The sequence below is a fragment of the Suncus etruscus genome, chromosome 13 (genome assembly GCF_024139225.1).
Source record: "Suncus etruscus isolate mSunEtr1 chromosome 13, mSunEtr1.pri.cur, whole genome shotgun sequence".
Lineage (NCBI taxonomy): Eukaryota > Metazoa > Chordata > Mammalia > Eulipotyphla > Soricidae > Suncus > Suncus etruscus.
The window spans coordinates 42,813,133-42,839,108 of record NC_064860.1 but is presented as its reverse complement, the minus strand read 5'-3'; the positions used below and the strand labels follow the sequence as shown (position 1 = coordinate 42,839,108).

At 43.9% G+C, this 25,976-nt stretch overlaps 2 protein-coding genes across 4 annotated transcripts in view; one reads left to right on the top strand and one right to left on the bottom strand.

Moving 5' to 3' along the window:
* Window positions 1-10,176, top strand: part of SON (SON DNA and RNA binding protein) — a 37,316-nt gene extending 27,140 nt beyond the window's left edge. The window contains exons 8-12 of one of the 3 annotated variants that reach the window (XM_049785732.1): window positions 791-907; window positions 4,920-5,067; window positions 8,314-8,385; window positions 8,492-8,607; window positions 9,128-10,176. In XM_049785732.1, the coding sequence (XP_049641689.1) occupies window positions 791-907; window positions 4,920-5,067; window positions 8,314-8,385; window positions 8,492-8,607; window positions 9,128-9,286 (612 nt within the window). In that variant the 3' untranslated portion in view covers window positions 9,287-10,176. Of the gene's footprint in view, window positions 1-790; window positions 908-4,161; window positions 4,242-4,919; window positions 5,068-8,313; window positions 8,386-8,491; window positions 8,608-9,074 lie in introns of those variants that run through there. The other 2 variants (XM_049785733.1, XM_049785734.1) reach the window with 2 other exon arrangements.
* A 665-nt stretch (window positions 10,177-10,841) lies between these two features.
* DONSON (DNA replication fork stabilization factor DONSON) lies at window positions 10,842-25,628 on the bottom strand. Its single transcript, XM_049785559.1, has 11 exons — window positions 25,358-25,628; window positions 24,620-25,195; window positions 24,306-24,379; window positions 22,545-22,751; window positions 19,674-19,852; window positions 18,394-18,572; window positions 16,239-16,308; window positions 16,010-16,114; window positions 13,857-14,055; window positions 11,817-12,029; window positions 10,842-11,217 (listed from the first exon to the last, which is right to left on the bottom strand). Exons 1-11 carry the CDS (start codon window positions 25,626-25,628, stop codon window positions 11,083-11,085), a joined length of 2,208 nt encoding a protein of 735 aa, XP_049641516.1. The 3' UTR covers window positions 10,842-11,082.
* Window positions 25,629-25,976: the final 348 nt, after the last annotated feature.

Sequence of the window (25,976 nt, the reverse complement as noted above, 5' to 3'; positions counted from 1 at the left end):
TGGTAGGAGCTGTTTCTTGAGAGGAAAACAAAACTCTTACCTTCCTGCCCTCCTGGAGTTTATAATCTGCTACACTAGAAATAAAGCTAGTGCTAGTTCCCATTTCCCAAGTGAGGAAATTTAAAGTGTGAAACGTGAAAGTAATACTCAGGGGCTTGCAAAAATAGTAAATGAGAAAACTGAATTCCAATAACGGAGTCTCTGAGTCTAGTGTCTGTTTTTAGCAGTGGACACCTCTTCATTGCGTATATATAAAAACAGTAGGTATGTTTTCAGACAGCAGAAATGTTTTCTGACAGTCTGAGGTGATTATGTTATGTTGAACCATTACAGCAAATGGTGATTTATGTAGTATTTGGTTAGAATTGTTACCTGTTTGCACGAACAGTTTATTATCATGAATTCTGGGCTTTTATTAATTCAAATAATGTAATAGCAGGTTGTTAGGCCAGTCTTAGAATTATTATATATGAGGAATGGAAGCAGAAGGGTAGATACCCTTTGCTCTATTGAACCCATGTTTTTCATGTACTGTTCAGTGTTTTGAAGAATGAACTTAGAACTGCTTTTTAGTACTAGTAATCTGCCCTGACTCATTATTAATGGGATATGCTGAGTGTTGAAGTGCTTGTGTGGAATGTTTTGGGTAACCGTTTTAAAACATACGTTGACTCTATACCTTTTACTGAGTCTTTATGACAAGCAAACCATATCATTTATTGAAATTAAGCTAGTGGTTTTTTAGCCTAGATAAATAACAACAGGGGGCTCTTGTGCATCTTTTTTTCAGATTGATGCCTGGGCTCAGCTGAATTCCATTCCTGGCCAGTTCACAGGAAGCACCGGAGTGCAGGTTCTCACCCAAGAACAATTGGCCAACACTGGTGCCCAAGCGTGGATTAAAAAGGTATACAGCATATGCATCTATGAAACTGTCCAAATCCAAATTTGAACCTTTTAGAAAATATCTTATTAAAAATGCAGGAGGAACAACTAACCAAAGTTTGAGTGAATTTGCTGTGTATATACTCCAGGATGGACGCTGAAGATGGACCACATTCATGAGACAATGGCAAATTTATAGCTATTCAAGTGCCACTCTTTCTTTCCTGAGGGTATTTTTATTATTGATATGCTGGGTTTTGTGGGGGTGGGTTTTTAAAAATTGTGTTTTGGATGCTAAGTGTATCTTAGGTGTCATTCAGTGTCTTTGACAACTCCTTCCAGTTGGACTACTAATCTTCATTTCAAGGCAGTGGTTCTCAATTTTTTTGTTACTGTGGGATACTTTATTTATTACAGGTTTAATTTTGGTGGATCACTGCCCCAAGAACCCTTTGCCACCCTGTTCCTCTGCCCTTCTTTCCCTTAGTGCCTGCGCCCTCCTTTAAGCTCCCTAGACCCTATCCTCCATCCCTCTGAGTGCCAGCTTCAGGCCCCTACGATTGTCAGCTGTGCTTACAGCAAGTTGTTGGGGAACCCCAGTATTAATAGTGCATGTGGTCATCTTGCCGTGGGACTAGAAAGCTGGGGGAGGGTGGCTGGAACACGGGATGGGCAGTACTGGGGGTGGGGGTGGTTAAGGGGGTGGTGGGGATGAAAAATAATCTGTGGACCATCATTAAGGCCCTGGGGGCCTCTGGTGATCCACAGGCTCAATTTGAGAACTGCTGATTTCATGAAAAAACAGGATATGTAAGACCTAAATTCATGGGAGAGGACGGACGCCTCGTGCTGCGAAGATGTAGGTGCGCCTGGTTTCAGATTCCTGCAGAGACCTGTGAACTCCACCTACGGCTGCCTCATTGTTGGGGGAGTCTTAGGTGGTTATGAAGGGCTTTCTGAAGAAATGCTCTCTGGTGAAGGGATGTGGCATGGCTGGATGGGTGATGGGAAATTTGTTTCAGGAGTGATGGCAGCATAAGCAGTGCTGAAACTGGGAGGCTGCGTGGTCTAATGGATGTGGGAAGGTTTCTTTATCCTGCTGTACTCCTGACTCCTTTTGTGATGATGGGCAAGTAATTGTTTGTCTCATGGAGACAAGTTCTTATTACTGCCTCCGAGGGTGATCAGTGATACTTTCAGAGAATTGCTGTAAATGCCAGGGAATAAATTGAATGAAAAGGAGATTTTTGGGCAGCTTTGACTTTTTCCTAGTAACACTATTTCAACTGATTATCTCACTAGATCCTCTTATTAACAGATTAATTATTGTATGTCCTCACTTTGCCGGCCATTTGGATTTTAGACATAGTTGCATCAATGTGTGTAGTGATGATAACGTCAGATTTGTGAAGAAAATTTTGACTTTTTTAGAGATAAATGTTGAAAACAATGAGAAATTAGTGAAATATTTTAAAATTTAGATTAATTTACCAAGGTTTTTATTGTGATAAGTACCAATGTATCTGAAAAATGAATGTTTCACTTGATAGAATTATAGATATAATTAGTTCTTTGATAATTTTAGTCCTTTAGCAATTTATTCTGTAAGCAGAATAGTTAGCATATCAGTAAGTTAGACTAGAAATTTCTGTGCATGTACCACCATACTACATATAAGTAATTGTTCATTGTCATATGCCTTATAGGTAAAATTTTCTGGCAATGATTAATTGTATTTTTATAATAGTCCTTGTAGACTTCTAAATATGCTCATTTGAAAAGAATGTTAGGTGTTGGCTGGGGGGATTTGGCTCAGTGGTAGAGGATGTGTGAGGCATTAGGATCGATTTTTAGCCTCAAAATACAGTTTAGTTTGCTGATGCAGTTAGATTTCTGTAAAATTTTCCTTAAAATGAAATAAAAATTTGGTTTTGAGGCAGTTCACAGAATTTAAAATAATTTACATTTAAAATGTAAATTTTTGATAGAACACGAGAGATGTTTTTCTTAAGTCAAAACCTATGTAGAAAAATGCTTAGGAAAAACGAATTAATTTCAAATTACTAAGAATATTTTTAATATTAATGAAGAGACGTTTTTGTAGAAGTTAACTAAAGCATGTGGAAAAAGCATTAGATAACTAAAACCATTAATTTTTTTAAAATATCACAAAATTAACCTGTTTAGAAAATGTTTCGAAAACAACCATTTGACTTTCTTGCCTTGTTGTAGAGTCCTTTATACACTGAAAACCACAATGTGACAGCCTTCTCTGTAGCTTGTTGTGGTATATTAGAGGAGAAAATCAGTGTTTTCATGGATATATTGAAATGATTACAATTTATTGAATGCGATGATTTGGACATGACCTGATAATGTTTACTGTTAAAGACATTAGACGGCCTTTCTGTTGAACTGTGTGCACTGGGGTAATGAAGCAGATGTAGATTGGGAACACTTTTAGACACTGGGTTATGGGGAGGGTTATGTTCTACTCTGCACAGTTGCCCTTTTTTTTAGGAGTGTTGCTGGAAAAGAGGGGCGGATGAACCTGGAAGTAAGTAAAAGCCATTCTAGGTGTGTAGCATCGAGGCAGTTGATCCCCAAGCATCAGCTAACTTTTCTCTCTATACATCTACACTGCATGGCCTGCACCAAATAAGGAACTGAACCAGGGGTATGTTTTACCTCCAGAGCTGCCTCCTTCCATCAGAGCACCTGTTGAACTTAATGTCTAGTCACACATAATTGGCATATTCTCTCTCCAGCATATAACCGCAAAGCTGGGAAGTAAAATGATACCATTTTAGGTCTATGGTGAAATAAAATTTGAAAAATTTAGTATTAACTTATCAATACAGGAACCAGTACCTTTTTTTAAGATTAAGAATGGACTCCTGTTGATAAGTTAAAGACTTAATATATATATATATATCTGCTAGAATATGTACAACTAAAATTTGTGAACAAGGGAAACTACAGGATGATTGGAGATGTGTGAACTATTTTCCAAAGTCATTAAAATACCCTACAGTAGTAGTAGTATTCAGTAGTTCATTATATGCCTTGTGGATGCAATTTAATGAGGCATCACATTCATTCTTTACTGTGTAGAAATTGATTTGACTGCTAGTGTAATAGAGTTCTGTATCTTATGACATTAAGTGGTTTGCTGCTTTGATGGAAAATCCGGTTCAGTGGGTTGGATACAAGAGAGATGACTGTTCACAGAATAACCTGTGAACTTTCACCCCTCTGTATGGAAACTTGTTTCAGGGCCAAATCCTTGTAGCTGTCTTCTTGCCCCGGTCAGTGCCAGCCCTACTATTCACAACACTGCTGCTACCGAGGCCTAGGTATGTAAACGTTTAAGGAGTTTCTTAAAAGTCTTTTAACATCAAGCGAGGTTTTAAAAGCATTCAAATTCAGTTTGGTGTAATTCCAGGGTCTTTTGTGTGATTGTCATTTCTTTACCTGTTGTATAAATCTTTTCTGAACAGTTATCTTTTTTGCGTCTTAGGGGTTCTTAGTCAAATAGTTGTGCTTTATGATAGAATGGGGAAATAAAAACTGGGGATGATAACAAGTATGCTGCTACTTCAGTTTCCAAACTCTTCTAAATCATTTTTGGGCTTTATTCATGAACTAGGTACACCTGGGACAGTTACTATTACTCAATGTTTTAACATTGCCTTCTTTTTATTTTGCAAGCTATGAAGAGATACCAGTGAACCTAAATAGTGGACGAAAACAGGAGTGTTCTAATTTTGTGTGTGTGTGGAGGGGGGCATGAGGGCCACTGCCATTGATTGATTTGCTGTATTTGCCTTCAAAATACTATCATGTATTTCAAAGTACTATCGTGCAAGTAATTAGAACATCACATGACAGTATGTATTTAAGCATAGACAATTTCAATGTAATTGCCACAATAACAGATCTAGAAATAAAGCTGCTCTTTTTTAGAAAGTTACACTGAGTGTGTGGTCCAGTTCTAACTGTGAGATGGGTACCTATTTTTTTCTCTCGGATAGGATCAGTTCTTAAGAGCAGCCCCGGTAACTGGAGGAATGGGAGCCGTCTTGATGAGGAAAATGGGCTGGAGAGAAGGAGAAGGATTAGGGAAAAACAAAGAAGGAAATAAGGAGCCCATCCTGGTCGACTTTAAGACGGATCGAAAAGGTAATCCGGGGAACATGGTGGAGGGCGTCTAGCGCATCTCTTCCCCGTTAACATTTAGAGTTTCATTACCTTTTTACATGCCTTTGATATGAGTGATGCTGAAATAGAGACACACATTTATGTATTTTCAATTTTTTATAATGTAGATTAAACAGCTTAAATATGAATAAGGATTTAGCTTTGAGGTAGGACACTTGCCTTCCATATGAGACTTGTAGTCAGTTCTCAGTGTCACAAATGCAAGCAAAAAAGTACCAGGGTTTAAAAAATGCATATAAAAATGATGGAGATGCTGCTTAAATTTTTTCATTTGATTTTTATATTGAGGGGCTTGGGTCACATCTGACAATGCTTGGGGTTATTTTTAGAGATGCTAGGACCAGAGAGGAAGCCGGGGGTCAACCCTGGTAGTCGGCATACAAAACAGGTCATATTTTTTTTTTTTTGTTTGTTTTTTGTTTTTTGGGTCACACCCGGCGGTGCTCAGGGGTTACTCCTGGCTGTCTGCTCAGAAATAGCTCCTGGCAGGCATGGGGGACCATATGGGACACTGGGATTCGAACCAACCACCTTTGGTCCTGGATCGGCTGCTTGCAAGGCAAACGCCGCTGTGCTATCTCTCCGAGCCCATTTGGTTTTCTTTTTGCTAAGAAATTTTCCTCAGATGTTTCCTTCTTGCTATATTTGGCTTTGGACCATGTGTGGCAATGCTTAGGGCTGACTCCTAATTCTACTCAAGGATCATTCCAGGCAGGATTCAGGGGTCTTTTTGGAGTGCCAGGGATCAAACCCAGGTTATCCACATGCAAGGTTAGCTTCCTTACTATAGCGCTGGCCCCAGATGGTTGGTTTGTCCTTTTTGGTATGTCTCACTTTTGAAAAAGCTTGTTGAGTTAGCTTGGATTGGGAGTAGACCTAGAGAAGAAAGGACTGGACCATACACAGCAGTGCTGAAGGCTTACTCCTGGCTCTGAGCTCAGGATTATTCCTAGAGGAACCTTATGGGGCTTTAGAGGTCCAATCTGGGTTGGCCCCTGTGCAAGACTAGTACCCTCTTTGCTGTGCTATGGCCCTTGTGCCTAAGTTTTTTTTTTTGCTATTAGATACCTGATTGGGACAGACTCAGTTTGGGTATCTCCTTTAATATTTAATTGATACTGAAATGGTTGATAGTTTGTAAGTAATTACTCAAGTAGAGGCTGGATAGTTGTAATTTCACTAAACTTAATTTAATTAAATTAACCTTAAACATTTAAGAAAAAGATAGCACAGCAGTATTTGCCTTGCAAGCAGCTGATCCAGGACCAAAGGTGGTTGGTTCGAATCCCGGTGTCCCATATGGTCCCCCGTGCCTGCCAGGAGCTATTTCTGAGCAGACAGCCAGGAGTAACCCCTGAGCACCGCCGGGTGTGGCCCAAAAACCAAAAAAAAAAAAAAAAAAAAAAAAAGAAAAAACTAATAGGGGCCGGAGAGATAGCATGGAGGTAAGGCATTTGCCTTGCATGCAGCCCACCCGGGTGTGATACCAGTATCCCAAATTGTCCCTTGCATATTGCAAGGAATGACCGGAGGACTGCCAGATGTGGTCCCGAAAACAAAAAAGATTAAAATTGGAGTTTATTTAAATCTTTAATTTTGGGGCCAGAGAGATAGCATGGAGGTAAGGCGTTTGCCTTTCATGCAGAAGGTCATCAGTTCAAATCCCGGCGTCCCATATGGTCCCCCGTGCCTGCCAGGAGCAATTTCTGAGCTTGGACCCAGGAATAACCCCTGAGCACTGCCGGGTGTGACCCAAAAACCACAAAAAAAAAAAACACCTTTAATTTTGTAATAGTAGTAGTTGTGATGTATTGTCTCAATTTGGGAGCTAAATCCTAAGCATTTTAAATGTTTTGAATCCATTTTACTTGTTTCCTTGTAAAATATAAAATACTATTGCCATTTTTCTCATTTCACATTGAGAAGTTACTATAATTCTAATACTTAAAAACAGACTGAAGGATGATGGGATGTGGCCAGAGCCATCATAGAGCACTCGCCTTGCCCACAGCTGATGTAGCTTGATTCCTGCACCCACATTTGACTCTTCTCCTACACTACCTGACGACCGCCAGTAGTAGTATAGCTGAGTATAGCTGGGGTGGCACAACCTTCTGCCCCAAAGACTGGAAGAGAATTATCCTTTGACATATTACTAACTTACAAACTCTAAATCAGTATAACATTATTCGTTTTGTAATAGTTGTGTATTTTTTTTACAAGCTAAAATTTCTGTTATAAAAGTTGTTAGGCTTATTGGGAAAAATCATAATCCCAAAGAATATATATATGTTCTTTGAAACTGTAGCCTAATCTGGATTTGGGAATGCATATTTGCAGAATTAACAGTTTGAAAAATTCTGCCTAGGAAATGTTAAGTTGAGGAAGCATTGTCTTTGGAAAGTATAAACAAACCCCTTTGGAAGTAAAAGGTTAAGCAGTGAGACCATCTGACACTGTTTAATCATTTTCTGTTTCCCCTCTCCCCATCTCTTTGGTCTCCCAACAGATTGGTTTCTTTTTTAAGGGATGCACAAAGTATAATCACTTGCAATAAACACTTGTATTATGTGGTGCACACCTGGCCATTTATTCCTGGTTCTGTGCTCTGGGATCACTAGCAGTGCATCAGGGCCATGTGGAGTGCCAAGATTGTAACTAGGCTGTTTGTATTACTAGAAGAGAACCCTGCCCGATATACTATTTGGCCCCAGCTACCACTTTTGTTTTTGTTTTTGTGTTACACCTGGCTCTCTGCTCAGAAATTGTTCCTGCAGGCTCGGGGGACCATCTGGGATGCTGGGGATAGAACCAGGGCTGGTCCTGGGTTGGCTGCTTGCAAGGCAGTACCCTACTGCTGTGCTATCACTCCGGCCCGCAGCTATCACTTTAAACTTAAAAATATATAAATCAGCTATGAGTTAGATACTATGACACTAGTTTTATAGATTCATACATTTTTATCTTTTGATAAAATCATTTTGAAAAATAATACATAAATTTCAACATATTTGAATATAAGTTTATATGTAAATCTTGAGCACTAGATTTTACAAAGGTTGATTCAGAAATTGGGTGTGAGAGGAATTTGACTTAAGGTCAAGAAGATTCAATGAGGTTTAAACGTTTAGAGGCAGCCTTGATTTTTCTATATTCTGCTTTTAAAGTGCTTCAAAAAAGTAATCATTGTCCTCCCTTCCCCACCAGGTCTTGTTGCAGTAGGGGAAAGAGCACAAAAGCGGTCTGGGAACTTCTCTGCTGCCATGAAAGATCTGTCAGGTGAGCACTGAGTTTTCCAGCACAGTCCTGTCTCTGAAGCTGTGTTCTTTGTTGTCCACGTATGTGCCGGAGATTGGTTCTAACTGGTCTGTTTTTCTCTCTATAGGCAAACACCCTGTGTCTGCTTTGATGGAAATCTGTAATAAGAGAAGGTGGCAACCACCAGAATTTCTCTTGGTCCATGATAGTGGCCCTGATCATCGCAAACATTTTCTTTTTAGGGTAAATATACGTTTTTTGCATTCTATTGATTTATATTAATTTGATGATTTTGTAAAGTGTGAGGCATTAGTAGAATCAGTTGTGTTTGTGGGTTGGGGGTGTATTTATGTGTGGGTAGGATAGTGGGCTTTTTTTTTTTTTATTTTAAACAAACACTGGTATACTTTTAATGTTGCCTCTTAATGTCCTGTTTTTAAAACGCTTTGGAGGGAAGATGTGGACCCCTTGATATTTTCTAGTGTAATATTGGGAGGGGGTTAATTTAGTATTGGAATCATGTGTTTTTTAAAGTGCATTTTGGAGATCTGCTCTTAATTTGCAGTCCCTTTCCCCAATTAATATGCTGGTTGATTTAGATGGTATGGGTTTTAGAGTTTTATTGTAAGTTATATTTTAGCATTTAGTGAAAAATACAAAATAAATATTAAAGTTTGATGCTGTTCTTATTGTATGTTTTTCTTGAATAGGTATTGAGAAATGGAAGCCCTTACCAGCCCAATTGTATGTTTTTCTTGAATAGGTATTGATTAATGGAAGCGCTTACCAGCCCAGCTTTGCCAGCCCTAATAAGAAGCATGCTAAAGCCACAGCAGCTACTGTGGTTCTTCAAGCAATGGGCCTTGTACCAAAGGACCTCATGGCTAATGCCACTTGCTTCAGGAGTGCCTCACGTAGATAGATTGAGGTTTTATATTAATCATTTCAGATAATTTTACTCTGCATCAAATGTATTTCCTCTTTAATGTTGTAAATATTTGGCAATTTAAGACATTGTGTAAAAAGCAATCTGTACAAACATCTCCAGGCTTTGATTTTTGTACCATGGAAATTGTATTTAACCATACAGGGTTTTGGTATGTTTATATTGTTTACCTTAGTGATGTATTTGTTTAAGTGGCTAACATCCAAACAAATTGTTTGAAAGCAACCATAATCTTCAGTGTGGAATGTTAAATAACGCTTTTATACTGTATTTTGTACGATGATGTAACTCCCTTTTCTCTGGCTAGGCTGCTGTGTAACATTTGCCTGTAATCAGTGAAGGGCTGCGCACCTTGTACTAGTTCACAATGGGTTCTGCTGGACAGATTACTGTGCCAGCGTTGAGGAATCAAGGACGATTGTTCATAGCACTAAGGGCACTATCTCCCCTTAAACGTCTGTTGAAATAAAAGTGGTAATGTCGTGTGATGATCTGCTCCAAGTCCTGCGTTCCCATTCAAGCCACTTGGGCCATGAGAAGGGAGTTCAAATGAAGTCCTACTAGAATTTACTGCAGAGGCCAAGTACATTTAGTATGGCATTGAGTTGTGATATAGTTTTACTTTGATGTGCATTTTGAATTTCAACTGCATCTAGATAGAAGTAAAATGATAATTAAAATGCTGTAACCAACTTACCTAATAAAATTGGCACTCAGCCACTATTTTGTTGACTCTGAGAAAGTTTTAAGTTTCTGTTAATTTTTAGGGTCTAATAGAATATTTCATGTGTATTACAGTGGTATTCATATGCTATGTCGTTTATTTTCAAAAGTTTAAGGCCCAAATATAAACTTCTCTGAATAAACGTGGTGTTTTTATTTTCTGGGTTAAAAAGTGAACACATCCTTCTTACTATCTCTATCCAATGTTTGATTTCTAAGTACTTTTATTAAAAAAAAAAAAAACGAATTATACACATGCGCACACATTAAATGCTACTTGCCAACACATCTGAGAAGATGGGATACAAGATACTCATAAAATTAACATGTATTTTAAGAAGCCAAAATTTGCTGTTTGAGGAAGAGGAATTGTAAATAAGAAAGCTAAATTAGGGGCCGGGTAGGTGGCGCTGGAGGTAAGGTGTCTGCCTTGCAAGCGCTAGCCAAGGAAGGACCGCGGTTCGATCCCCCGGCGTCCCATATGGTCCCCCCAAGCCAGGGGCGATTTCTGAGCACATAGCCAGGAGTAACCCCTGAGCATCAAAGGGGTGTGGCCCAAAAACCAAAAAAAAGAAAAAAAGAAAGCTAAATTATTAGGTTATGTGGATTTTCTTTTTGGCTTTTGGGTCACACCTGGTGGTGCTCGGGTTACTCCTGGCTCTGCGCTCAGAAATTACTCCTGGCAGGCACGGGGGACCATTGGGGATGCCGGGATTTGAACCACCATCTGTCCTGGATTGGGTGCGTTTAAGGCAAACCCCATACTACCATGTTATCTCTCTGGCCTGGTTATGTGGATTTTCATTCAAATTATTTTGAGGGTCTTAAAGACTGGTAACCTTTATATCTGATAATCTAAAGTACAAATAATATGATTCAATCATTATACTGCATGCAATAAAAATATACTGAATATACATATATATTACATACTGATTATATACTTCAACTTCAAGAGTGAACTTTTATAGACAAAAGCAGTAAATATCTTGGGTTTCCTTGCCAGAAGGCTCTTATCCTCAAATATTCCTTTTAGGCTTACTTGACCTTTAGGATCTCCAATTATAGAGATAGTCACTCATTTCCACATGTTTCAATGATGATTTCCCCAGTGACGGTATTTGGGTAAGGTGATCCAAAGTCTTTGGGTGCAATCCACAGTTAGCAAGCTCATGGACAGTCTCCTGTGAAAATTGGCATACAAGTCCATAAGCAGCAGTTTTATGCAAGTTTTTAATAATTACCAAGGGGGTTTGGGATAAAAATGGTCCTATCTGCAAAAGATCCTGGGATTATTTATTAGAGACACTAGCTATTAAGCACCCAACTGAAAATGAAGCAAATTAAAAGGTCTTAACAAAATGTCTAAAATTAGAGAGCAATATAAATCCACAATAATTTAGAGTAATGAGTTCTAGCATGGACATCACAAATTAGAACTTGCCTTTTTGGTGTGGGATATTTCTCAAGTACATCAGCTTTAATACTTCGGGAAAACAAGTCTACACCTTTTAACTGGAGTTGGTAAGTGCAGTTTATGACTTGAAACAGCATATCAAAGGTCACATTTCCTCTACCTAGTCTAAATAGAACAAGGTCTTCAAGGGGTCCTGGTAGTACAGTGGCGAAGGTGACTGCCTTGCATGATGAAACCCACTAGGATTCAGTCCCTGGCATCCCTATAGGGTTCCAACAGGACTGATTTCAGAGAGCAGAATACTAAGACCTGGGTTCAGCCCCCAAACAATATTTAAAGAAAAGTCTGGTGTACGTATTTACGTACCGTATGTAGTTCTTTAGCCATTGGCAGACTGATATTAAATACAGCAGTTGGCTCGTGAGTATACAGCCCTGCAGCAAAAGACCCACTCTGTGCAGATCTGAGAAGCATCATCACAGAATGGACACAGTGAGGTAGGACAGGCCCGCTGATCTCCAAACTAAACTGATCTTTATATCCAGCATGAGCTTGTGTCTTCACATTGATGCTTCGTGCCTTCAAAAAAAATTTGAAAGAAATTACCATCAGAGCCAACCACCACCAACAACAAACATAAAGTACTCAGCTTTCATCTTTCCACTCCTGAGTTAACAGAACAAAATTAGCCCCAAAGATACCAAAATGTTAAAGTCTGAGGACCGGAGCAATAACAGTGGTAAGGCGTTTGCCTTGCACATGACCAACACAGGAAGGACCCTGTTTTAATCCCAGCATCCCATATGGTCGGTCCCCTGAGCCTGCCAGGAAGACTTCTGAGTGCTGCTGGGTGTGACCCCCCAAATAAAACAAAAAACAAAACAAAACAAAAAAAAATTAAAAAAAAAATTCTGGATCTCTAGCATCTAACAAATGTCAATTGATTAATTGTAGAAAATATTTTTAATTCCATTTTAAGAGATGCTTTCAAAATGAGTTTGTAAGAAGTTATTAATATGTATTTCATATCTATATGCATATATATATATTTTTTTTTTTTGTTTTGTTTTTTGGGCCACACCCGGTAACGCTCAGGGGTTACTCCTGGCTATGTGCTCAGAAGTTGCTCCTGGCTTGGGGGACCATATGGGACACCGGGGGATCGAACCGCAGTCCGTCCAAGGCTAGCGCAGGCAAGGCAGGCACCTTACCTTTAGCGCCACCGCCCGGCCCCCTATATGCATATTTTTTCAATAAGGATACAGATATTTGAGTATGACCCAACTTCTTTTTTTTTTTTTGGTTTTTGGGTCACACCTGCCGGCACTTGGGTTACTCCTGGCTCTACGCTCAGAAATCACTCCTGGCAGGGTCGGGAGACCATATGGGATGCCGGGATTTGAACCACTGTCCTGCAGGCAAGTTAAAGGCCTTACCTCCATGACCCAATTCTTGACCCTACTGGCTGAAAAGCAAAAAGTGACACATTCCCATTCTAGGTATTCCTGCACTCAGGCTGGGATATGTAATGACTTTCTTGTACCTTATAGGCTCTCCCCTCTGGATAAGCCTGCACTCTAAAGTGCACTATACAGTTCTAAAGTGCACTATACAGTTCTAAAGTGCACTATACAGTTCTCCCTTATCAATATTCCCTAAGATGATTTTACTTTTTTGGGAGATGATGGTTTGGGCCCACACCTGCCAGTGCTCAGGGGATCAAATGGGATGCTGGGTTGGCTGCATGCAAACACCCTACCCCCTTGTGCTATCGCTCCAGACCCTGATTTAAGTAACTTTTCAATTAATGACAAAGTTGTAAGTTATATGAAAGTACAGTAAGCAAGTAGCTTTTTCCTTGTAGGTGGCTGACCCTGGGTTGGCCTCCATCACCAAATATGGTCCAGAGGACAGCCAGGAATAAATTATTATTCTTACCCCAAATTATATTGTTATAATAGAGCATTTCATAGAATATATATATATATATAAAATTTCTTTTGGTAGATATTTAAAACCAAAGGAATTAATTAAAAATTTTAGAGAATTTATAAAGGAAAAACAGGCCAAGAGAGATAGTACAACAAGTAAGGCATTTATTTGCCTTTCATGCGCCCAACATGGGTTTGATCCCTGGCACCACATATGGTCTTGAACTCAGTCAAAAGTGATATCTGGGCAGACAGGAATGAGCCTTTGAAGTCAAATAAATACCTTGAGGAAGGTTATTTGGGAATTACTCCTTGGAAGTAATTGGAAGACTGAAGAGTCTTGGTTGTACTCTAGACCTCCTATAAGCCAGCCCTCTGAGTATGATTCTTGATCAGGGAGAAAGCTCAATAAGAGGCATACATCTGGCATGCACATTAGGCGTTGCAGGGTTATGAGGATCAATGCCGAATTTACCTTTAGCATTTGCATTGTGGCACCACGGAAGGCTACAGGGGACAGGAGGGTTGGTGGAAGACCTGCCTGAGGACCTGAGGCTGCAATTAAACTTTTACAGTTGATCAAAAAATTTAGCAATGTCAAAGTGTTCATTCCTTTCACCAATACGACAGACTCAGGTCGGTGATCCATTTTTACTTCTTGTCTTTCTTTCCGTCTGAAGGGGTCCATATCAAGGAAATTGCAAATGGAAATCTCCTTAGTCTGGGGTTCAAGCACTCATCTTGACTCCAAATCCCTAGGGCCTTTTTGCCCATTTCCAAAGTAGAGATGTACTCACTGTCCAAGCCTGTCACTGCAATTTTTTTTTGTTTGTTTTTGGGCCACACCTGTTTGACACTCAGGGGTTACTCCTGGCTAAGCACTCAGAAATCGCCCCTGGCTTGGGGGGAACATATGGGACTCTGGGGATCGAACCGTGGTTCTTCCTTGGCTAGCGCTCGCAAGGCAGACACCTTACCTCTAGCGCCACCTCACCGGCCCTGTCACTGCAATTTTAAGGCAACTGGTTAAATAAAAATTTCTCTTTCACTAGCCCAATTTGATAGATACCTAATCCAAAACAAAAAGACTTATTCTCTAGTTTAAAAAAGTTCTGGGGGAAGGGCCCGGAGAGATAGCACAGCGGCGTTTGCCTTGCAAGCAGCCGATCCAGGACCAAAGGTGGATGGTTCGAATCCCGGTGTCCCATATGGTCCCCCGTGCCTGCCGGGAGCTATTTCTGAGCAGACAGCCAGGAGTGACCCCTGAGCACCGACGGGTGTGGCCCCAAAACAAAAACAAACAAAAAAAAGTTCCGGGGGACAGAGCAACAGTATGACAGGTAGGAAGTTTGCCTTGCCAGGAAGTTTAAACCCTGGCATTCCAGATGGTCCCCTGAACTCAACAGAAGTGATTCCTGAATGTTGTCAGATGTGGCTCAAAAAGCAAAAAAGCAAAAAAATCACCTAGGGTCAGCGAGATAACTGAGCACATGCTTTGCATGCTGGAGGTAAAGGTTCTATCCCCAGCACCACAGGGAGTAACCCCTAAGCATTGTCAAGTATGGCCACCAAACAAAAAACAACAGGCTGGAGAGACAGTAGTGGAGGATTATGGTATTTACACTGCACAGTCAACATCTATTAGTTCATATCCTGGTAGTGCCATAGGTCCCCTGAGCACAAGGGTCCAAGCACATAGCTTGGACATAGCCCTGAGCTGCATCCCGGGATGGACTGAGTTGACTCCCCAGCATCCCATCTGGTGCCAAGCCTGCCAGGAGTAATTTCTGAGCAGAGCCAGAAATAACCCCTGAGAACTGCCACAGGGTGTGGCCCAAAAAATAAAACAAAGAATTGGGCAAGATCGATAGCACAGTGGGGAGGGTGGGGAGGTTTAATCCTCAGCATCCCATATGGTCCCCAGAGCCTGGCAGGATTTCTGAGCACAGAGCCAAAAGTAACCCCTGAATACTGCCAGGTGTGCTCCCCCACACAAAAAACTACAGAGTTCTGTTGATTAAAAAATTTCACCAATGGGGCTGGCGCGATCCCCCGGCGTCCCATATGATCCCCCAAGCCAGGAGTGACTTCTGTGTGCATAGCCAGGAATAACCCCTGAGCGTTACTAGGTGTGGCCCAACCCCCCCCCCCCCAAATTCACCAAAACAGGATGTTTTCTCTTGTAATAATTCACAACTTATGATAGAGTGGTTTGTGGTTCAAAATGATGATGGTGATAATATTGGTTTAATTACTGGCATGGCATGGTCCACTGAGCACAGGTGTCCCCAGCATGTGAAGGTGTGACTCAAACCCCAGCTCCAATCCCCTGCTGAGATAAATGAATAAAATAAAATAAAACCACAACAGCAAATACTATTATTGCTAATGTAATTCAGTCAAAAACAATGATAAAGGGCCAGAGAGAACACAACGGTGGGACATTTGCCTTGTACACAGCTGACCCAGGACAGATGATGGTTTGAATCCTGGCAATCCATGTGGTCCCCTAGCCTGCCAGGACCGATTTCTGAGCACATAGCCAGGAGTAACCCCTGAGCACTGCTGAGTGTGACCCAAACAAACAAACAAAAGCAATGATATAGTCAGTGGCAGCCAAAAGGATACAGCTTGATAGAAAGCATGTCTGGTTTTTTAATCTTATCTTGCACACCCATTTCTTCCAGCCAGGAAAAACTTTCGTCTTCATCCTCATCACTCATGGCCTGCTCCCTACGAAATTGCTAGAGTGAGTTAGAGTATCCGGGCACAAAACTTAATTGCCTGTGTTAAACGCGTGCACCAAGACCACCACAGGAAGTGGTAAATGCTGATTCTAATCACATACACTTCATGCTCCGAGTATGCTCCAGGAACTTTCTTCTGGCGGTCATTTTCATTTATTAAAGGTAGAGAAAATTCAATGCCTACACAAGAAAGAAAAAAAGTTTCAGCTTTTAAAAGGTGTTGTCTTTTCAACAGGAAGGCATTTGAAAAGGTGTTTTTCATATATGTTCTATTTTGGGAAGGTTCTGCAATTAAGCCCAAGCTCTCATATATGCAAAGCTGGGGCTTTACCAAGGAGCAATAACTACTGTGCCCCCACTTGGTCTACTAGTGCAGGGCTTTTAAAACTTCTCTTTTGGGGGGGAGCAAGAGGGACCCACATTGATAATGTTCAGGGTTCACTCCCAACTCTACATTCAGGTATTAATCCTGGCAGTACTTTGGAGACCGTAAGAGATACCAAGGATCATATCCGGGTCAGTTGTGTGCAAGGCAAAGACCTTAGCCACTGTACTATGTCTCCAATCCCAACTTTCAAGCATTTTTTATTTATTTTTTTTTGTTTTGGGGATACATACAGCAGTGTTCAAGGGTTAATCTTTGCCCTACACTCAGGAATTACTCCTGGCAGGCTCAGGGAACCATAGGGGATGCCAGGGATAGAACCCGGACCGGCTGCATGCAAGGCAAACGGCCTACCCACTCTGCTATCACTCTGGCCCTCTTTCAAGCTTTCTTGACAGCAGCCTACAACAGATGGGTGTACCTAAAGGAGGCAAGAGTCAGGGAAAGCAGGCCTTGTTATCACCAGGACACAGTCATGTTCTCTACTCCAGTATTTCCCAGGGTTGGGCAACACCTGGTGATGCTCAGGAGAGACTCAGAGGACCAGGTAGTGACCAAAATCAAACCTTGGTCTCTAGCCTGCAAAACACTTTTTATTTATTTATTTATTTATTTATTTATTTATTTATTTATTTATTTATTTATTTATTTATTTAGTTTTTGGGTCACACCCGGCAGTGCTCAGGGGTTACTCCTGGCTCTATGCTCAGAAATCACTCCTGGCAGGCTCAGGGGACCCTATGGGATGCCAGGATTCGAACCGAAGACGAGCTGCATGAAAGGCAAACGCCTTACCTCCATGCTATCTCTCCGGCTCCACAAAACACTTTTTAAAAAGTGCTGACTGAGTGGTGGGAGAGACAGCATGAAGGTGGGACATTTGCCTTGCATGCAGAAGGACAGTGGTTTGAATCCCAGCATCCCATATGGTCCCCCCAAGCCTGGCAGGAGTGATTTCTAAGCCAGGAGTAACCCCTGAGTGCTGCCGGTGTGACTCAAAAACAAAAAACAAACAAACAAAAAGGTGATTCCTTAGTGCAGAGCCAGGAATAAGCCCTGGATGTAGCTGGGTGTGGTTCTGAAACAACAACAAAATAATCTGACAAGCCAGAAAGATAGTACAGGGGTTACAAAACTTGCCTTGCATGCAGCTAACACTGGGTTTTATCCCCAGCACTGCATGTGGTACTCTGAGCATCACAAGTAATTACAAACACTACCAGATGTGGCTCCCTGCAAATAACAGGAATAGAGCTAGTAACTGGGTTAAAGTGCTTAGTTTGTGTACTGCCAACCTCAGACTGATCGAAGGTACCACATACAGTCTCCTTGGCACTGCCAGGAATGACCCACTGACCTTGGGTGGGTAGGAGCAGGTGCAGCTCAAGCTTCCACCCCCCCAACTCCACTCATTTGCTGAAAGGGGGTTAATTTGCACTTTTATGGGGGGGGGAAATTAGCCATAAACGTATTTTGTTGGGGGTTGTAGAGATAATAAAAGGAATTATTTGCTTGCCTCACATGCAGCTGACTGATTCAATCCTAGATACCACATATGGTTCTCTGTGCTCTGCCAGGGATCAATCGAGAGCACAGAATCAGAAACAATCTTAGGCACTGTTGGGTGTAACCCCAAAATATTAAAACTTTTTTTTGGTTGCTATTCCTTGTCGTACTTGTGGTACTGGTACATGTGGTGTCAGGGATTGAACCTGGGACTATCACAAAACCTGAGCTCCAAGTTTTCAAGCTTTCTCCCCAGTCCAGAAATACAATTTTAAAAGAAGTTATTGGTAGACCTGATAAACAATGATTCAAATTTTAGCTAATTTTAAGGAATGTGTTCTCTACATAAGGTGGAAGTTTCCCTTTAGCTTTACCTTCATTTTTCATAGCTTCTCTTATTCCTCTGGTGGTAGGAGAGATGAGAGCAGTGAGGACATCACTGCCGGCTAATCCTGCTGCACGGAACAGGATAGTAAACTGGTAGGTGCAGACGTAGAAATAGGGACAGAGTTTGGTCTTTAGCAGATTATAGAGAGAGGTAAAGCTCACAGACCTACCAAAAAAAAAATATAATTAAGTATATATAACTTGACATTTTTGTTTTTGGGCCACAACCAGCAATGCTCAGGGGTCATTTTTAGTAGGCTTGGGGAACCATATTATAGGGTGCCAGGGTTCAAACCTGGGCTAACCATGTTCAAGGCAAACAACCTACTTGCTGTACTATCACTTCAGTCCCCTGAACTAGTTATTGTAAAGCATTATTTTGTATGATTTAAAACTCAATATAAATACTACAGATAGGGTTTCAATTTTTCAGTTACATAAAACTGGTTAATGAATCCTAAATAAATACCTATCCTCTTTTTCTTTTCTTTTTTTTGTGGGGGAGCCATTCCCTGGCAGTATTAATGTGAACCATGGTACTGGGACAGAACAAAGTATTCTTGCATGTGAAATGTGCTCTCTACCTCCATGAGCCACCTCCCTAGTCATGATTTTCATTTCTTCAGTTTGGGGTGGCACTCAGGAGCTACTCAAATCTGGTGCTTGGGCACTCTGGGTGCTGGCCTCGCACATGGAAGAGATAGGTGTTCTACCATCACAGTGCTACTTCCCTGAACCATTTTTCCTCGAAACAATACTTAATTCTGTGCTGACTTTCTCTGAGGTACTTTGGCTGCTGAGAACAGAACCCACTACTGATCAGTACTTATCATCTCTATTTCTCAACACACTGTGGGTTTGTCATTTTCCCAAGAATAAATAGAATAATAGCTGCAGGCTGAGGAATCTCAATTACTCAGTAACTGTTAACTGTTCAGAGCAGCAGTTTTCAACCTTTTATGCCAGCCAACTAGCACAGGTGAGTAGATGGGTGTTTGAAGGCCAGTGGTTCATAGAAAATATATTGGAAGAACAATCAACTAATTTTAAAACTGTCTCTCCCCATGTCACAGGAAGCTGAGTCGCCAATGTGGGATCAAAGTGGGACCAGAAAGGTGTAGTGGGGAGGGCACAATCTGAATTTATCTCTGGTAGCATACATGACCTCCTTGCCATGCCAGGAGTGCTCCCTGAGCACACTTGCTGGATGTGGCCCAGAAATAAAGAGGAAAACAAATAGCCAGTGAGCCTAACTGGACAGATTTACCAGTCACTCATTAAAACGTGCTGCAGGTCTTCATCCATGGCCCAGGGGCTGGTCTTGCCGGCCATTCTTCTCTCTGCGCCGATGCGGGGGAAGAGTGGAAACCAGGGCATGGATGGGTGCAGCCAATACACCAGGCTCTGCTGGAAGGCACAGCGCAACTTTGTGCACAGTTTAGGGTCCTATGGGCCGGGCATGACAGGAGGCGTTTGTGGTCCATCTGAAGTATGAAATGTTACCGCAGACTCTACTTGTTACTGGCAGGCTCTTTAATGGGGTCCTACTGGGAAGTGCTCAGAAGTCTTCAAAGCTAAAATACAGTTCACACTCCTTATTTGGGAAAGCCTTTCCCTTTTCTTTTTTGTTTTTGAACTACACCTGGTGGTACTGAGGGGTTACCCCCAGCTCTGTGCTCAGGAATCACTCCTCTCTGGCTTGGGGAACTATATGGGATGCTAGGATCAAACCCAAGTTGGCCACATGCAAGGCCTTATCCATTGTGCTATCACTCTGACCCCAGCCTTTCTTTTTTGAATTTTATGTTATCTGTGCGGGCAGGGTTGGTTTTGGGCCATACCTGGTTGTGCTCCAGAATCATTCCTGGCAGGCTTGGAGTCCCTTATGTGGTGTCACAAGCAAGGAAAATGCCTTACTCACTGGACTATTCTTCCAGCCCCACAAGAAAACCTTTCTTCCCAGTTACTGCAGCTGCGCAGGTCTGATGCTACCAACAACACCAAGGGGTGGGTAGGAGGCATAATATAGCAGGCAAGGTACTTGCCTTGCATGTGGCTAACTAGGGTTCAATCCCCAGCCCTGCCAGGACAGATCCCTGAGTGTAGAAGTAAGTCATAAACACCACCAAGTATAACTCAAAAAAAAAAATCCCAAAAATAACAAGAGAAAATCAGAAAAATCACAGATGGAAACATTAAGCTGGTGTGTGTGTAATTGGGTTGTGGGCAACAGAGATAGTACAGGGTACAAGGTAAGAACATAGCAGATGTGAGCTAAATCTTCCCTCCTACAAATACAGCAACACTAGGTATGCTCTCCTCCCCACCACACTGTTTCCAAAGTAGCCAGCACAAACATGTGATCACAAAGATGTACCCACAGCTGTCAGGTGATAATCACTTGAACCTGTGCTGGAACTGAGAAGTTGCTTATCGGTGTTGTTTCTTGCATGTGGCCAACCTAGTTGGATCCCCGGCCCCGACAGGGTTCCCAAGCACTGCCAGGGATTGAACACAGAGCCAGGAGTAAGCCCAAAGCACCATCTGGTGTAGTATCCCAACGCTTCACACCTCAAAGTTAACAAGAAAAAAAGTGACACAATTATTTCTCCGAAACCATTCAAGAGCTCACTGCTCTTACTAAATTTATACTAAATAGGTCATTACAAGTAAGCAAGAATTTGTGCATTAAATAACAAATCTGCCACCTAGTGGGACTAGAGATGGTTTAATAGACTGAATGCAGCCTCTGCATGCATGACACCTAGGTTCCTCCCCTTACGCACATACACACACCAAGCATCACCTAAGCAGAAGTAGAAACAGCCCTCAGGTACCATAGCTTAAAACCAATACACAGATATACACACACACAAACAAAAAAACCTAAAAACCAACGGAAGGGGCCAAAGAGTCAGGTCAACAGGCTGAATGATTGCTTTGCAAGTGAGGGACCCAGGTTTGATTCCAGGAACTGATCTATGATCCTGAGTACAGAACTAATCTGAACACTGCCAAATGTGGTTCATTACCCCACCAAGGAAACCAAACCAAACCAGGTGAACATTATATAAAAAAAGTCACTAATCATAGGCTGGAGCGAAGGCAAAGCAGGGAAGGTGCTTGCCTTGTACATGGTCAACCTGAGTTTGCTTCCCAGCAATCCATAAGGTCCCTTGAGCCTAGCATGGTGATCCCCGGCACAGAGCCAGAAGTAAGCTTACTTACTCGCTGGCTCTCCACTCAATAAGTCTGCACAATCCCTCTGGCCCAAATAATGTTTACTATTTATTTGAAGATGTCTGGGCCACCTCCCCATAAGCCCAGGGCTTTCAAGCTCTGGAGAGCATATGTGGTACTCAAGAGAGAACTGGGGCTGGAGGCACACAAGGCAAGAGCCATAACCGTTGGATTATCTCTGTGGCCACACTCAGTGGTGCTTAGGGGTTATTCCTGGCTCTGCACTCAAGAATTACTCTTGGGGGCCCGGAGAGATAGCACAGCGGCGTTTGCCTTGCAAGCAGCTGATCCAGGACCAAAGGTGGTTGGTTCTAATCCCGGTGTCCCATATGGTCCCCCGTGCCTGCCAGGAGCTATTTCTGACCAGACAGCCAGGAGTAACCCCTGAGCACTGCCGGGTGTGGCCCCAAAACCAAAACCAAAACCAAAACCAAACAAACAAAAAAAAATTACTCTTAGAGTAATTACTCAGAGGATCATATGGCCATATGGGATGCCAAGGATTGAACTGTGGATGACTGTGTACAAGACAAGTGCCCTCCATGTTGTACTATTGCTCCAGCCCCACTTTTCTTTTTGGACCATACCTGGCTGTGCTCAAGAGTTACACCTGGCTCTACACTCAGGCATTACTCCCGGTGGGTTTGGGTGACCATATGAGATGCCAACGACTGAACCTGGGATGGCCATATGCAAGGGAAGCACCCTCTCCACTATACAATGGCTCAGGCCCTGAGAACAGTTTTCTGAATCTAGCACATGGTTACTGAATCTAAAGAACACAGAGTAGTAAAAATGTAGCATTTGGGAAAGGCAACACTTTTCAGTCTCTGTAGCCTTATAAATTGCAGAAAACTGCATTTCACAGCAATTACTGGCTCTTCTCTTTCAGAATTACCTGAATACTTGGAGGTAAAGTCACTTCTGTGGCCCGGCAGTGCTGGGTGAGGCCCTGTGCTTCCTCCTGGGCTTTCAAATGCTCCGCCCAGGTGAAGGGGTGAGATGAGGTGAAAAGGAGTCGGGTTTTAATACTCCAATCTGCTGGTAACTCAGAACTTTCTGAGGATGAGAGTTCAGATTCGGAGGACAATAAGTGAGAAGGCATCTAGAAATAAAAGAAGATGCAAGTTTGGAGGGTGCCAAAAAGGACCTTCCAGTTATGGATTGTATCTCCCACTTTCTGGCACTGTTTCCTGAAGCACAGAGCATTTTTAATTGCAGTGGGAACATGCAGGACCCAGAGCAAAGGTAACAGGAGTTCTCCCTGGGAACTGCAATTGTTCTTGTTACTTTGGAATTTGGGCATGGGGGCATACATGGAGGTCTTTGGGTTACTCCCAGTTCAGTGCTCAAGTGGTCATGTAGTGCTGGGAACAAATCCTAGGCCTCTTGAATGAAAGCTTGGCCTCAGCCCACCCAGTTCTCTCTCCTGATAGTTTTGTTTGAGGGTGATGGTGGTAGAGAGGCAATTTCATTTTTTCAGTCGAGAGGGTTCTAAACAGTTTTAGTTATGAAGCAAGTACTATTTTCAAGGTCATCATTTGGGGGGGGGTCACACCCAGCGGTGCTCAGGGGTTACTCCTGGCTCTGTGCTCAGAAATTGCCTCTGGCAGGCTCGGGGGATCATGTGGGATGTTGGGATTCGAACCAGGGTCTGTCCTGGGTTGGCCTGGCCTCATGCAAGGCAAACCTAGCTCCAGCCCCCAAGATCATAACTCTTAACAATGGGTGCGGCGGCAAGGGTGGTGGCTCAAATGGCAGTGCCTTCCTTGTGTGCAGAAGGACAGTAGTTTGAATCCCGGCATCCCATAGGGTCTCCCAAGCCTGCCAGGAGCGATTTCTGAGCATAGAGCCAGGAGTGACCTCTGAAGTGCTGCCAGGTGTGACCCAAAAACAAACAAAACAAAACAAAGAATCCTAAACACTCCCCCCCCCAAAAAAAAACCCCTATCGAGTATGAGGGGTAGGGGGACTCACAGAAGAAAAGAGCTACTGGCAGGGACACCCACTTCTGGCTTTGCTGCCATTTCTTTTTATTTTTTTTTTCAAAAGCTTTTATTTATTTATTTATTTATTTATTTATTTATTTATTTATTTTTTGGTTTTTCGGGCCAAACCCGTTTGATGCTCAGGGGTTACCCCTGGCTAAGCGCTCAGAAATTGCTCCTGGCTTGGGGGGACAATATGGGAGCCGGGGGATTGAACCGTGGTCCTTCCTTGGCTAGCGCTTGCAAGGCAGACACCTTACCTCTAGCGCCACCTCGCCGGCCCCTTTGCTGCCATTTCTAAATATCCTGATCCACACCAATCCGTACTTAAAATCTGACGGATGCCCCTTCCCTGTCTGGGGGGTTTCGCTGGATTTTGATCCACATTTTGCGAAGCTCAGGAATGGATTACTCCTCGCTCTGCATCCAAATCACTCAGGCTGGTACTGGGGCGGCGGTGGTGGGCCGGCTAAAGGATGCTGAGGCTCAAACATGGGTTGGCAGAGTAGAAAGCAAAATATGCCTTCCCTGCTGTGCTGTCATCCCTCTGGCTCCCCGAGACCCTCTTTCCAAAGCCTGGTCCATGATGCTCCCTGTGGCATGACACTGCCACCGGGAATTCTGGAAGTGGTTCGGGGCACACCAGCGGCTGCCCCGCAAGTGTTAGTTACCTGGAAGAAGTCCGGTGAGGCTGTCCTCGTAGTTGACGTCTCCTCCCACAGCAAGCCATTCTCCGCACGAGCATCTAGAAGCTGAGGTGGTTGGTGGTGGTAGGTAGGGATGGGAAAAGAGAAAATAAGTGGGGCCGGACAGAGAGCATGGAGGTAAGGCGTTTGCCTTGCATGCAGAAGGATGGTGGTTCAAATCCCGGCATCCCATGTGGTTCCCCGCGCCTGCCAGGGGCGATTCCTGAGCGGAGAGCTGCCGGGTGTGAATCCCCGCCCGAAAAAGAGAGGAAAGAAGTGAGGGGTCCGCCTGATCGGACACAGGCCGAACTCGGGGTGCCCCAGGGGCTGCTTCCCCTTCATCGCGAGGCCCGGCGCGTGGGACCCGGGGTTCGGGGCCCCCCGGGCAGCGAGGGGGAGGCAGCTGTGGGCGGATTCTTCGGGCCCCTCCCTCCTCAGACCCCCAAATCCCACCTCAGGGCGACGCCCACCGACCGCGGCTGAGGGGGACCCCGGCGCCTCCTGCTGGCCGCGGGCCGTCCCGTCGGGGGCCTCGGCGGCGGTCGGAGCCGCCCGGCTGTCCAGGCGGGCGAAGGGGTTCCTGCGCGTCGCCTCCGCCGCCGCTCTACCCGCCGCCGGGAAGGGGCGCAACGGCAGCCCGGCCGCCAGAGCGGCGCGGCGGGGCGCGGGCTCGGGCTGCAAGGCGGCTCCGAGGCTCCGGCCTCTCTTCCGCCGCAGCCGCAGGGTCTCCGGCGGCTTCTTGAAACTGGGCGAGTAGCCGGGGACCGAGAGGGCCATGACGCGCGGGAGCCGCCGAGAAGAGCCGGGCCGGTCTCTCTCCCGGTCGGCGCTTCCCGCGCGCGCCCGTCCCGCCCCCGAAGCCCCGCCTCGCACGCCTATTGGCCCGTCGGGAAGTCAAGCCCCCATTTCGTGCTCCTACAGGTCCCTGTTGAGGCCCCGCCCCCGCCTCGCCTTCCTATAGGCCCTCACGGAAGTCCCGCCCCACACCAGTCTCCTATAGGTCCTCCGGGAAGGCCTGCCACACGGCGCGTGCGCACTGGTCCTCAGCGTGAGACCCGCCCCCAGCCACCTGTCATCTGAGTGGTCGGGCTCCTTCCTACCCGCACCCTGGACTGTGGGGTGACGAGCCGCGGGCACTGAGCGATTCCCGGTGGCTCGGTGTGTGTGCGAGCGAGCGAGCGGGGCCTGGACCACCTGCGGCTGCCCCGCGTGGACTGCGCCTGCGCGGGTCTTCCCGCGTCCCTTCTCGCACAGGCCAGGCTTGGGCCCAGTGCAGCAATCCGGACGCGAAGGCTGCTGCGAGAGCATCCGGGGAAAACCCTGCAGTGGACGAATGAATGAATGGACATAAGGGAGGACCAAAGTTCTCAGCGTCTGTGGTACTTGGGAAATACATTCGAATGAGAACACTACGACAGCACAGGCTTAATTGAGAGAGGAAGGTGTTGGTTGATACAAAAGACAAGCGTTATTTTTGACAGCACATTGAATGTTACTGTGGACAGCTTTAGAGTTAGCACAGCTCTCAGGGCTGAAAGCACAGTTTTTCTTCCCGGAATGAATGTTCGAGCAGATGCCCACGCGTTAGGAACCGCTTTGCACAGTTGCTTCCAGCATTTTCCCTCTGGATGTTAGTGAGCAGTTCTTGGCCATTCG